General features: G+C 40.1%; 1 protein-coding gene across 1 annotated transcript in view; it reads left to right on the top strand.

Moving 5' to 3' along the window:
- stk17a (serine/threonine kinase 17a) overlaps positions 1-15,300 on the top strand; it is a 97,388-nt gene that overhangs the window by 27,323 nt on the left and 54,765 nt on the right. The window contains exon 2 of the mRNA XM_063042355.1: positions 13,241-13,453. Coding sequence (XP_062898425.1) covers positions 13,241-13,453 — 213 coding nt within the window. The remainder of the gene's footprint in view (positions 1-13,240; positions 13,454-15,300) is intronic.

Below are 15,300 nucleotides of genomic sequence, written 5' to 3'. Positions count from 1 at the left end.
AAAATTCTGGGTGTAGTCTATTTGGTCCAGGTGACCTATCTACCATCAGACCTTTCAGCTTCCCAAGCACCTCTTCTCCCTCATAATAGCAATTCTTTCTTCTGCCCCCTGACACTCTTGAACTTCTGGCAAGCTGCTAGTATCTTCCATAGTGACGATGGATGCAAAACACTTGTAGTTTATCTGCCATTTCTTTGTCCCCTCTTACAGTCCCCTGGTGTTATTTTCCAGTGGCCTGATAGCTACACTTGCCTCTGATTCTCCTATATTTCTGAAAAACTTTAGTAAACTCTGCAAAATTATTGGCTAGCTTCTCTTCATATTTCATCTTTCCTACCTTATGGTTTTTTAGTTGCCTTCTGTTGGTTTTTAAAAGCTTCCCAATCCTCTAACTTCCCACTAATTTTTGCTCTATTGTATGCCTTCTATTTTGCTTTTATGTTCTTGACTTCCCTTGTCAACCATGATTGCATAATGCTGCCTTTAGAATACTTTGGAATGTATCTATCCTGCACCTTCCAATCAACTTCGACCAATTCCTGTCTCTATAATTCCCTTTTGACATGCTTTATCTACCTCCCATTGTAATTTGTCGCCTAGATCCTGGCTACTGGTTGGAGGCCTGTATACATTTGCCATTGCAGTCTTTTTACATTTGCAGTTTCTTAACTCTACACAAAAGGATTCTACAACTTCTGATCCCATGTCACCTCTTTCTAAGGATTTTTTTATCAATAGAGCCAGCCCACATCTCTGCCTACCTATCTGTCCTTTTGATAGTGTTAAGCTCCCACTGTGATCTTCTTTCAGCCATGATTCAGTGATGCCTACAACATCATACCTACCAATCTCTAACTATGTGACATGATCATCTATGTTATTCCATTTACTGCCTACATTCGATTATGTCCTGTATTCGTCATCCCAATGATGCAGAAATCTGAAAACCTAACCCCCGCACCAGTTCCTCAGCTACACCTTTATATGCCAAAACATGCTATTCTTGCCCTCACTGGTGCGTGGCACAGGCAACAGTCCAGGGATTCATACCCTGGAAGTACTGCTTTTCAGCTTTCTACCTAAATTTCCTTAATTTCTTTCTTCAGGCCCTCTGTTCTTTTCCTACCTGTGTGATTGATGCCAAAATATGCAGGGCTTCTGGCTGTTCACCCTCCCACTTTAAAATGCTGTGGACCTGATCCGAGATGTGGACAAATTTTGGACTGCTTTAGTTCTGGATTTGAATTAAATGGTTTTGTTGTCGGACTTGGTCGTGCAGTTTTATTTCCTGAAGTTCGCTTTGGATTTCAGTCTGACCAAACTTAACATTCGATTGATTGAACATCTCTGTCAGAGGTGACTGGATTATATCACTAATTTCAGCTAAATATCTCTTAGTCCTCTTACTGGCTGCTGTGTTTCACTTGGGTAAGTTCAGCTTGCGTGGTGGGCTACGAACACAAAAGTGCCCATTTTGCTTTAAATAAAGTAAAGCCCTGTTATCTGGCATCTCGCCATTTGGCACTTTCTAGCCTTCAGCGTTTCAAGATCCCCTCCTCTAAGCTGGCTGATATCTGAGTTTCCAGTGTATGCCAAAAGGCGCTCAACATAATAATCCTTAGGAAGTACAGCAAGAGCATTAGATGTGCAATTAGATTCTGAATAACAAGACATGAAGTGTAAGCAAAATTTCCAGCATTTGCATTATAATTTGATTAACTGGTGCATTTGATTTTCTGGATATGTCAATTCTGGTACACAATAGATGAAAGGAGTTTTACTGTTTTTTCCATTGTGATTAGCATGATGGGGACTTTTTTTTAACTTCACTGTTTTATTCAATAACAGAAGCTAATTTTTTTTTTATCCAGGTTCAAGTGTTTTGTTTCCTCTTAGAGCTGTGTAAGTGTATACTCTGTAATTGTGTGTGGCATAGCTCTTTCTTGAAGGGATTAACCAAGCAATATTTCATGCTGAATTTTGGATATCCCTGCAAGATATCTTTCTCAAAAGGTGCTTCAACTGTTCTGACTGACCTCAGCTGCCCCTTTTTAAAATTAAGGAACTGGTGAATGTGTGACATCGGTCTATTTCAAAGATGGAAAAGAAGAGATCAAGACTGGTGGCTGTTGCCTGAACAGAGATGGTACATTCAGTAATGGTACCTGTACCCTATGTTTCTCGTTTCGATTCGCTGAGTGACTGTTGACCAGCACCAGAAAATTGTCATTAATTTTTCTCACAAGTCTATACTCAACCCATGAAAATATATCCAAGGCCACGATCATTACCACCAATGTGTTCGGTAGCTTGTCCTACAGCTTCCACAAACAATGCAATTGCTCGCCAATCATTTGAGGCCATAAGGGGCATAGGGTGAATATCTAATCAGGTTTCTGCTCATCTACCTTGTTTACAATCAAATTTCAGTTCTCACTCAGAGCCAGACATTTGTCTTTGTTAAAATTCTTTTCCTCTAGTTTTATTTCAATGGCTTCTTTTACCAAGATGGTCCCAAAGGCTATTGTATTTCAGGTGAGGATTGTATGTTTTTCTCAGGCATTGGAGTTCCCTTGTGGTAGTTTTGAAAGAATATCTGCAATGGAGTTCTATTTCAAACACCTTTACTTTGTCATAGTCATACTTTATTGATCCCGGGGGAAATTGGTTTTTCGTTACAGTTGCACCATAAGTAATTAAATTGTAATAAAACCATAAATAGTTAAATAGTAATATGTAATTTATGCCAGGAAATAAGTCCAGGACCAGCCTATTGGCTCAGAGTGTCTGACCCTCCAAGGGAGGAGTTGTAAAGTTTGATGGCCACAGGCAGGAATGACTTCCTATGACGCTCTGTGCTGCATCTCGGTGGAATGAGTCTCTGGCTGAATGTACTCCTGTGCCCAACCAGTACATTATGTAGTGGATGGGAGACATTGTCCAAGATGGCATGCAACTTGGACAGCATCCTCTTTTCAGACACCACCGTGAGAGAGTCCAATTCCATCCCCACAACATCGCTGGCCTTTCGAATGATAGGATGGCCTGTTTTTATATGCATCATGTAATAGGCATACAGTAAATACATCACAGAAATGGGCCTCTTGATCCAACTCCTCCAACCAGATCAAATTGTGACTGTGTTTGGTCCATTTCCCTTTTAATCCTTTCCTATCCATGTACCAGTCTAAATGCCTTTTAAACATAAATGATCCCACCTTTGCCAACTCTGACAGGCCACTGCCCTCTGTGGTAAGAACTGCCTGTCGCTTCCTGGTTAGATGCTTTTCCCTATTTTATTAGTTCTAGACTTGTACTGGGGAAAAGATGCCACTCATTTTTTTACACTGTAAAGTTATCTCTCAGCCTCCTACTCTCCAGGGGGAAAATGATCCTTGGCCTATCCTGACTCTGTGCAACTCAATCTTTGGTCTTACTTCTAGAATGTTTTGTTGCCAATTTACCTTGCAAGATATTGTTAGAAAAAAGGACTTGCCTGGTTTGAAAGGTGATGTAATGCCACTCAAAGTTCCTTTATCAAATTTTACATGATTGTAGTCTCTCTTTTTGTGAATGGGAGAAGGGAAAGTGTCTTTCAATCATTAGGTCACTTCTCAACTTCAGTTGAAAGTTGAAACTTTATATTGCGATGAATTGGGAGAACTTGTCAAGTTTTAAAAATCTTTTTTTAATGTTGTATGCACCATTATTGTCCTTTGTTCCAAATCGTATTTTACAAGGTCTTGTTGTATTGTGAGAATATTTGGTGGAGCTTAGTTCTATGTTTTTAGGCTTTCCATTGTTTCTGTCCTCGATTACTGAAGCAACAAAGTAGCATTCCACTTTCTACGCTCCTTAAAAACTGGAACTGTTTGCTTTGTTCACTGAGATTTGTCCCAGTAAAACTTCTTGGGCTGTTGCTTTTTCTATCTTTGCATACTGCATTAGTGCCTCCTCAAGTGTCTCGGGCTGGGGTGGCCAACCTTTTATATTCCATGCGTCAATTTTTTCACTCACGAGTTCAGATGTGCTATACAACTTTTGTACCCCCATTCAATTCTTGTAAAAATATGTTAATATAGACATATTTAGCATTTTTACATTGATTTAATATAAAAACAAGATAAACATTACTTAATGAGACTGAGTCTGTTTTGATTTTGCCAAGCTTTTAATGTTTGGAGTTAAATTAGTTACTGAGCAGCAGAGAATTCTTCAAATTTGAATCAGTCAGTCGTGACCTCGTTTTGTTTTTAATCAATTTCATGGCTAAAAATGTTTTCACAAACAGTACACAACGGTTTTCCTGACGGACCCGCTATAAATAGGAACTCATTTTCCCACTGTTCATTGAATTCACGCTTACTATCATTTTCTGCTTTTCTTCTGCTCATTTTCCTTTGCACTGTGATGGGTAACTGAATGTGAAAACAAGGCTTAATTTTCAAAAAAGTACAAAACTGCAAATGTTCACAAAGGACGAACAAAGCACAACTCCGTAGTGCAAATTTGCTGATGATACAAAGATTGGAGGTGTAGTGGACAGTGAGGAAGGTTTTCAGAGCCTGCAGAGGGACTTGGACCAGCTGGAAAAATGGGCTGAAAAATGGCAGATGGAGTTTAATACAGACCAGTGTGAGCTATTGCATGTTGGAAGGACAAACCAAGGTAGAACATACAGGGTTAATGGTAAGGCACTGAGGAGTGCAGTGGAACAGAGGGATCTGGGAATACAGATACAAAATTCCCTAAAAGTGGCATCACAGGTAGATAGGGTCGTAAAGAGAGCTTTTGGTACATTGGCCTTTATTAATCAAAGGATTGAGTATAAGAGCTGGAATGTTATGATGAGGTTGTATAAGGCATTGGTGAGGCTGAATCTGGAGTATTGTGTTCAGTCTTGGTCACCATATTACAGGAAGGATATAAATAAGGTTGAAAGAGTGCAGAGAAGGTTTAGAAGGATGTTGCCGGACTTGAGAAACTCAGTTACAGAGAAAGGTTGAATAAGTTAGGACTTTATTCCCTGGAGCGTAGAAGAATGAGGGGAGATTTGATGGAGGTATATAAAATTATGATGGGTATTGATAGAGTGAATGCAAGCGGGCTTTTTCCACTGAGGCAAGGGGAGAAAAAAACCAGAGGACATGGGTTAAGGGTGAAGGGGGAAAAGTTTAAAGGGAACATTAGGGGGGGCTTTTTCACACAGAGAGTGGTGGGAGTATGGAATGAGCTGCCAGACAAGGTGGTAAATGCGGGTTCTCTTTTAACATTTAAGAATAAATTGGACAGATACATGGATGGGAGGTGTATGGAAGGATATGGTCCGTATGCAGGTCAGTGGGACTAGGCAGAAAATGGTTCAGCACAGCCAAGAAGGGCCAAAAGGTCTGTTTCTGTGCTGTAGTTTCTATGGTTCTATGGAGTGTTGATTGTAAACTGACTGGCAAAAATGTGCGATGCACCGCTGGTGCTGGCGCCTCAGAATCAAACAAGTATGAAACGTGTATTGAACAGTTATGGAACAAGTGCAGAACAAAAGTCTTTCTTTCCTAGTCTGACTCATTGAACATTTTTTTAAAAGTTGAAAACGGATTAATGTGAAAGAAGATAACATTCGCCAAAAGGTGTGCGCAAAATAATAAAATGGCTAAAAATAATTGCTAAGTTTTAGATTTATTCTCAGTAAAAGCCATTTCTCGCTCTAAGCTACTTGAATTTCTGTTATAGATTTCTTTTCTACAAATCAGTTTTTGGTTAATACTTTTTGCATGAGTAGGCTTACTTAATAATTATCACTGGGGTGCAATGTGCCGCTTCTAATCATCCAATGCATCACTTTTGCCGCATGCACCATAGGTTGGCCATCCCTGGTCTAGGCTAGGGATGGCCAACCTTTGCTTTAAGCAGTAAATGTAACTTTATTCAGTTAAAGAGCTTGATGTTTCTCACATTTGGTCAGGTTCCCCATTTAGCCATTTTGGGGCAGCTGTGTTGTTCAAATGCTGTTCAGCAATGACACAACTAAATGTGCTGCTTGAGGGGTTGATGCTGTCCTTCCTACTGAGTCTTTCTAGAGACATTGGGCAAATAAAATTTCATGTGTATGATCAGAGGAGACATCATGAAAATGAGCTGAACTTGCCATGACTGTGGTCATGTTCTGATGAAGGATTAAGCAGAGGATCTCCCTCATAGCAAATGCTGCCTGACCTGATGTCACTTTGTTTTACTTCTGGTTTCCAATTTATGTATTTCATTCAATTTTATCAGATTTAGTAGACTTAGTGTGACTCCCTTGGGACCTTGATGCTGTGCTGGTGGATTGTCCAGACTATTAGAATTACTTTTAAGACCACCACACTTGTTTCTTGTAGATATTTGCATAGTGCTACAATAAATTTACCAACATGCCATGCCAGTTGAGTTGAAGGGAGCGTGGGGAAGTGAAACTAGTGGCCCAGGGAGCTAGATGTCAAACCATTGGGATTTCCAAACAATAGGATAGTGCTTTCAGTGTTTACTGTACATGTAACCTTCAATTGTGTGTGCCTGGTGTAGTTACATTTGTTGCGAGATGAGTACACCACATAATCCTCTCCTTCATCAGGATAACAGTGCATCTTTAAATATGTACAGGGTGTTCTGACGTATCTAGACAAGTTTATGCTGTGACTTTAATTGAATTACATTGCCAAGCTGTATCATTGAATTGCTGCACAGTTGTTAAGACTTCAGACTCTGGAATTAGTAGTAATTTTTTAACAGTTAAGTTCAACTCCTTTATTACTGGAGCTGACTTGCAGTCTTTTGGAAGGATGAAAGCAGGCATTAACACTGTTAGATTATAGTTTTTAATTATGTGGGAGAAAAAAAATTAAAAGCATACTATAAGAGGGACTGATTATTATGTACAGGCACGTAATCTATCCAGTGAAACTGTTCAAAATATTTTTTCTCTATATAACGCATTTATAATGCGTGATTTACTATTCCTCAATCTCTAGAAAATGTGTGAGAGAAGTGAATGAATGACTTCATCTCTTGGCAATGCAGTTGCACAAAAGAATAGATTTGTATTCTTTTTGGGAGGGTGCATGTTTAGATTAGATTTGGGGCAGCAGCACATTACCACCTCCAGCTGATGGCTCCCATTGCAGGAAATTATTAGTGAGTCACACCAGGGAATTCTGTACTTTTGGATCATGCACTCCCTGTCAGTGAAAAGTACCTAATTATGTCTTCTCTGCCACTTGCTACCAGTAAACAAACCGCTACTGTTTATTTGAAAAGTGGGATAAATGGCTTGCCAGCAGGGCTTAACTTTTTACATAATCCACTGAAATGGATTATATTCAGGCACTGTGGTGTTATGAAGCTTACATAGCAATAAATAACAGCTTCTTGTTAACTCAGAGCTTTGAATTGACATATTGGTGTGCTCTACTACTCCTACCACGTTTCCATAGAATCACTAAACCCACAATAAACTATTGGTATGACTTTAAGTGGAAAAATAAACTGGGTTGAGATGCGGGGGGGTGGGGGGAGAGAAAGGAGAGGAGTTTTCCCACTCAACATCAATGAAATGTTTGCCTCATTGTTCCTTGTCTTTCATTAGTTTGTAACCTGGAGTTTGGATATTTTTTGGGGGTGGGGTGGTTCTAATGGCACTGGCAAGGATGGCTCTATTGCCACCTAACTTGCCTTGAGAATGTGATAGTGAACTTCATCAGCCTCACGAAGATATTTGTTGTGTATTGAATAATTCAGTAGTATTTCAATAATATTGTGGGTGTGTATATGTGTATATGTATGTTGCATTCATGTTCGTGTAAATAATTTGTTACTGGTTATATGTAGAAATAAATGAGTTGCTTAAGTCATGATGCTAGCACGTGATATGTGTGCACCTCGCTTCAAATAAACACAAAGTTAGAATTGCATTCCCAGTCCCGAGTATTTTAATTAATGTTTTCAGGTTACAAAACATAGCAGTACTCCCACGATGAGTAGGGACTTCAGGATTGTGACCCTTTAGAATGAATGAAGTGAAAATGGTGTGTAAACTGGAGTATTGCTCATGTAGGGTTCCTGCTGCCCTAATTCAATCCTCACACTCGCCCTTCCTCCCCCCTCCCCCCTCCCCCATGCGTGCACACATTCGCACACACAAGTTGTGGATTTCCTGTGTTTCTGGAGTATCAACACAATGCTGTCACAGTGACCATATATTGAGATCTAAGTAACTACTATCTGGTGGCACTGACACCAATCCTCATGAAGTGCTTTGAACAGCTGGTAATGGCACATAGCAAAAACTCTTCCTGCCATACTGGACACTCACTAATATGCTTACGGACAGAACCACTCTACTGCAAATCCAATAGCATCAGTCATGCACCCGGTCCTGACATACCTAGAAAATAAGGACAATTGTGCCAGAATGCTGTTTCTGGATTTCGGTTTGGCATTCAACAGGGATCTTGGTGAACAAGCTTGTGCTCCTTGGTCTAAATATATCACTGCAACTGGGTGTTGGACTTCCTGATGAACAAACCTCACAGGTTGCACAACGGCTTCTCCCTCCCCGTCATCCTCAACATGGTAACTTCTCTCGCCCCCCCCCACCCCCACCCCTTCCCGGTCTGTGTGCTGAGCCCATTGCTGTAGACTGCTCACACATGACTGCACGGCCAACGCCCAAGTAATAACATTGTTAAGTTCACCAATGACACAACAGTGGTGAGGCTCATCATCAACAATGATGAGACAGCATACAAAGAGGAGGTAGAAGTGCTTAAGGCTTGGTGCCTGGCAAATAACTTCCTCCTTAATGTCAACAAGACAAAGCAGACAGTTCTTGACTTCAGGGGAACTCGCGCCACTCTCAGCCCTCTTTCCATCGGTGGCACAGCAGTGGGAACTGCAAGCCATTTCAGAATCCTGGAAGTGCACATCTCACACAACCACTCATGGTTCCAGAGCCCATCCTACACAGTCAAGGAAGCTCAGTGCCACCTCAGTCAGAGGAGGCTGAAGAGAGCTGAATTATACAAATCTGTACTCATTTCTTCAGATGCACTGCAGAGAGCATCCTAACATGCTGCATCACTGCATGGTACGGAAACTGCACTATAGCGGACAGAAAGGCTCTATGACAGACAGTCCATGTTGCTCAATGTGTTACCGGCATTAGCCTACCCACCATCAAGGACATGTTTACAGAAAAGTGTCAGGAAAAAGACCAGTAACATCATGAAGGATCCCACCTACCATGCTCATGCACTGTGTCCCCCACACCCATCAGTGAGAGGGTACGTGGCATCCGTGCCAAGACCACCAGACTCAAACAAATGAGAAAATCTGCAGATGCTGGAAATCCAAGCAACACACACAAAATGCTGGAGGAACTCAGCAGGCCAGGCAACATCTGTTGGGGGGGGTGGGGCGGGGAAGAATACAGTCAGCGTTTTGGGCTGAGACAGTTAATTTCCCCAAACAATAAGGCTGATCAATATCTCCACCCATTAACCCATCCCTCCACAACCCCCATCTGCACTATTTTATCATTTGCTGTCAGTGTCACCCTATATACACATCCTGTGCTTAACGTCAATCTATGGGCATAATCAATCTATGTATGTATAGACATCCCACCTTGCAAAAACTCATTTCAGGGAGGTAGCACCCCCCCCCCGCCCCAGTCGACCTCCAAGGGTGTATGTAATACTTTGATTAGTGATTTTGTCTAATCTGTAAACCAAGATGGGTATATACAGACAATGTGACATTAAAATAGGTACTTATTATCATGGAGTCGTTTTTTTATTCTATTACAACTTTAAGGAAATCTAGGGGGAGTTTGGCCTCATCAAGTAGGACATCAATAGAGTAGCTCCTTGGCAGCTAACCAGCTAGTTTAAATAATGTTAGGTATTCTAATGAACAAATGACACCTGTTAAACTCACGTGTCAACATGTCTTTTACAGTCACTTAACCCACCATGGGCAATAGAAAAGTCACTGTGGCAAACAGTGCAGAGAGCAACACTGTCATTATTTTTGAGGTCAACTGTAAAGCCCGCCTACAGAGAAAACTGGTAGGTAGTCTTAGCACGAAGAGAGACCAATCAGGATGCTCACACTCGCTGTTCCTCTTCCTCTCCCTCTTCCTTCCAAAAATATCAATTTCTGTGATATTGTATATAATTTGCGGGCGTCAGGGAGCCGCTATCAATATGCAGGAGACTCCCGAAATTTCCAGGAGAGGTGGGATCCAGGAGAGGTGTCTGTATATAAACTTATGTATTTATTTTTGTTTTTTTCTTATTGTGTTCTTTATCTTGAGTTGTTTTTGATCTGGAGTAACAATTATTTCATTGTCTTTTACATTTGTCTACTGAAAATTCTGTTAAACAATCTTGAATCTTGACTGGTTGTAGAGGGTCATGGGTGTAATTCCAGTCAAGTGTCCCTGGTGATTTTCAGTATCTGGAGTGTTTGACTTGTGAATGCCCAGTTCTGAATCTGTACCATTGTCACTATAGAAATGCTCCTGCTTTTGCATCTAATGACAAGATATTGCCTTGACAAGGAATGTGCCCTGCATTTGTAAGTGGTAGCTTGCTGTAGAGAAGGTCAAGGGTATTTGTCTCGTATTGGTTCACTCACTAACCTGCTACTGATCATCCTGATAGTCAATTGTGGTGCTTACGCCATTCTTTATGATGGATATGGAAATCCCACATCTATATATTTCCTTGCTAGTCAGGAACCGTGGCAAGGTAACATTTATCTGGATGAATTGCACCACTGTTTTCAAGGGATGGGGCAGTTTTCTGCACTGTGACAATGGGGGATAAACAACTTCAAATAGAGTGGACTTCACTGACTCTGGACTTACCAGAAGAGTGGTCGATAAGGATCTAGTGCTTTAGTAGATGTTAGTGATCTGGTAGATGAATGGCAGAATCTGGGTTGATGGGAACATGGAATTACTATAGGATTAGTGTAAATGGGTGACTGAAATCTGCATTCAGAGTTTCCTCTTCCAAAGCTATCATGTGGTGTTTTCTTGCCCCTACTCCAGAACAAACTCATGGGGGTGGGGTGGGGGAGTGAACTAAATCTCCCATTCTAAATACTCTTTTATTAAACTTTTGGTTCCCCTTACCTACTGAGCTGACAAACCACACACTACCTTGCTCTAAGTAACATAACCAATTGAAATAGAGCTCCAAAATTGCAGTTTTCATATTTCTGTTATATGGGCAACAGTAATGTAGATTCTTATCCCTTAAAGCAGCTAAGGTTAAATCAAGATGCATAGAATCATGAAGGGCTTTGCTAAACTATCTAAATTTCCTTAACCAAAAATTTTCGTTTGAAGGTACTTAGATTTTTTTTTCATTTTGTGCAGTGGGATTAGATGTGCTGTCTGTCATTGATGGAAGGGATAACACTGTTCGAATGGAGGATAAGAGTAGGAGCAGTGAGATTAAATGGATAGATTTCAAACGATGTTGCAGGAATGATGTCAGATGATTGCCATCATTTTCCATGATGCGACCGCCATAATGCTTTTAAACTTCTAGTCCATTTTCTATTGCATACAGAGTGAGAGAAAAATACACGAGGTATTTATCAGCACTGAGTGGCAGTTTTTAAAAAAAAAACAAGCACTTGTGGGTGTCAGTCCTCAAACTCAAATTTAAAAAGATGTAAAGAACAGTATTTGACATTAGTCACATATGGTAAATGTATTTAGCAATGCACTTCAAGCAGTTACGTGGGAGATCTGTGCATACACTCAAACATTTACAGATTTGATTGGCTTTTCTCACTGAAGTTCATTTGAACCACTCACGCTGAAAAGAATTATTGAATCCCCAGGTTTCTGTCAGCATAGTTATCTGCCAACAATACTTCTGCAGTGGTGAAAAGACAATTGTACCATTTTAGGGATTCTGCTCTCAAGGCCATTTAGTTACGGTCCTTATGATTGACAGTGGAAAATTACATTGTAGTCAATCTGGTTCTAAAACAAGCCTATTTTATGTTGTGAGCCTGGTAGTCTATTTCCTTTTGATAAATTGCCAAAATAGAAAACTACTTCATAATTGAAAAAGGAGCATCACTGCAAGTCTCAATGATTGTGCCCTCCACTCCACATGCCATGGCTTGATTGAGGAAGTGGAATAATGCAGTCAACTTGCGGGGATTTGAAACTTGGAAAATAAAGTTTATGATCCGTGCAACAACCTTTTTTCTGAGTGAAACTAGTTATTTTTGCTCTAAGTAATGCGGAAAATATTCATCCAACTATTCAGATGTGGTCAGAAACAATTTTTTTTCGAAGAATGACTTAGTGGAAGAAAAACAAAGCTAAATTATTTTCAGCTGTGTTTGGGTATGCCAAAATAAATCTTGGGCCTATCTTTCAGAAAGCAGAGTAGTTTGAAATTTTTCAATTATGTTTGAAATGTCGTGGGGTATAATACAGATTTTAAGTTTTCCAGTCAACATTCTTTTGTTTTTTTTAAAGTTGTGAAGGTGGAGCAATATTGCACTCCTCGTTGGGCATACCTTTGGTATTTTCCCTGCAGGGAAACCTTTGGTATTTTCCCTGCAGGGAAACCTTTGGTATTTTCCCTGCAGGGAAGTGGTGTTAATAGGAACATCTGAAATCCTTAAAAATTTTTTCCTACCTGAGCAATTGCAACTTTATGCAAATTTACAGTCATCAGAGGATGAAGCTTTTGCCATTGGTTAGAATGTTTTCTATTTGACTTGCATGCAAATAGCCACTTGTTTTTAAAGTTTTGTGTTATCTATGGTGACTGGTGAGCCAATGAATGAGCTGAAGTTACTCTGAAGCTTCTAATTTACTTTTGTTTTTCTGTGCCTGATTATTACTCACACGTTTCATTTCATTACAGGTTCCTGCAAGCCATTTGTATGAATTAATTCAAAGAGTGGTTATATACTATTTAGGACAATTTTAAATTGGGTTTTAAAACAATAAATCTTAATTATATTTCAAAATGCAACGTAAATTCTAAACAACTTGTGTTTCTCCCAAATGTATACCTTTTTAATTTTAGATGGTTTCATAAATTCATTTTAAAATGGAAAACAATGCAACAGCTGAGCTGTAATTGTTTGAAGTCTTTTAAGAAACAGGTGTTGTTAAAACTATTTAGAAACCTTGAATATGTTTTGTCATTTTTCTGTGCAGAGGCAAATTTGCAGTCGTTAAAAAGTGCATTGAAAAGGCAACAGGAAAAGAGTATGCTGCCAAATTTATGAGAAAAAGAAGGAAGGGTCAAGACTGCCAAATGGAAATTATTCATGAGATTGCAGTATTAGAACTGGCTAAATCCAATCCATGGGTCATCAACTTGTATGAAGTGTATGAGACAGCATCAGAAATTATCTTGGTATTGGAATAGTAAGTATATCTTTTAATTCTTTCCATTGTCTTTTGTTTCAACCTTGGCTTAAGAGTACACTGGGTAAGTTATTGGACAAAGGCACTAATGGATTAATCAGTTCATTGAAATTGTTAAACCTTTGATATCTGTACACAGTGGCCACTTTAGATACACCTGTAGAGTTGTATGTTAATACTAATGTCTAATCAGCCAATCATGTAACAGTAACTCAATACATAAAAGCATACAGGCATGGTCGAGAGGTTCAGTTGTTCAGACCAAACATCAGAATGCAGAAGAAATGATCTTTAAGTGACTGATGTATGATTGGTTTCAGTATTTTGGAAACTGCTGATCTCCTGGGATTTTCATGCACAACAGTGATTGGCAGGGGTCCCCAATCTGGGCTCCACTGACCCCTCGATTAATATTAAGGGTCCATGGCAAAAAAAAAAGGGTGGGAATGCCTGCTTTAGAGTTTACAGAGAATAACAGAAAGAAAAACATTCAGTGAGTAGCAGTTCTGTTGGCAAAAATGTCTTGTTAATGAGACAAGTCAGAGGTGAATAGCTAACTGGTTCAAGCTGACAGAAAGATGACAATAACTCAAATAACTACATATTACAAAAGTGGTGTGCAGAAGAGCATCTCTGAATGCACAACGCTTCAAACCTCAAAGTGGATGAGATACAGCAGCAGAAGACAATTAACATACATTGTGGTCACTTTATTAGTTACAGGAAGTAATTAAGACTGTAAGACATGGGAGCAGAATTAGGCCATTCGGCCCATCGAGTCTGCTCTGCCGTTCCATCATGGCTGATCGCTGATCCCACTCAACCCAATACACCTGCCTTCTGGCCATATACTTTGATGCCCTGACCGATCAGGAAATGATCAACTTGGCCTCCACTGCAGTCTGTGGTGGAGCATTCCACAGGTTTACTACTCTGGCTTAAAAAAAAAATTCTGCCTTACCTCTGTTTTAAAACGTCGCCCTTCAATTTTGATGCTGTGCCCTCTAGATCTGGGTATCTCCACATCCACCCTATCTAGCCTTTCAATATTTGGTAGGTTTCATTGAGATTCTAAAGTCCAGTGAGTACAGGCCCAAAGCTGCCAAATGCTCCTCATATGTTAACCCCTTCATTTTCGAAATCATCCTCATGAACCTCCTCTGGACCCTCTTCAATGCCAACACATCCTTTCTGAGATATGGGGCCCAAAACTGTTGACAATACTCTAAGTGCAGCCTGACTGGTGTCTTATAAAGCCTCTGCATTATCTCCTTGCTTTTATATTCTATTCCCCTTGAAATAAATGCCAACATTGCATTTGCTTTCTTTACCACAGAGTCAACCTGTAAATTAACCTTCTGGGAGTCTTGCACGAGGACTCCTAAGACCCTCTGCACCTCTGATGTTTGAACCTTCTCCTCATTTAGATAATAGTCCACACTATTGTTCCTTTTACCAAAATGCATTATTATACGTTTCCCAACATTGTATTCCATCTGCCACATTTTTGCCCATTCTTCCAGTTTGTCCAAGTCCTGCGGCAATCGCACTGCTTCCTCAGCACTTACCACCCTTCCACCTATCCTCATGTCATCCGCAAACTTTGCAACAAAACCATCAATTGCATTATCCAAATAAATGACAAACAATGTGAAAAGCAGCAGTCCCAACACTAACTCCTAAGAAACACCACGAGTCACTGGCATCCAACCAGAAAAGCCCGATTTTATTCTCACTCACAGCCGCTAGCCTGTTGGCCATTCCATTATCCTTGCCAGTATCTTTCCTGTAACACCGTCGGATTTTATCTTAAGCAGCCTCGTGTGGCACCTTATCAAATGCCTTCT

The sequence above is a fragment of the Mobula hypostoma genome, chromosome 3, assembly GCF_963921235.1.
Source record: "Mobula hypostoma chromosome 3, sMobHyp1.1, whole genome shotgun sequence".
NCBI classification, from domain to species: Eukaryota; Metazoa; Chordata; class Chondrichthyes; order Myliobatiformes; family Myliobatidae; genus Mobula; species Mobula hypostoma.
Note: the sequence above shows the minus strand (reverse complement) of the source record. Positions and strands in the feature narration are given on the sequence as shown.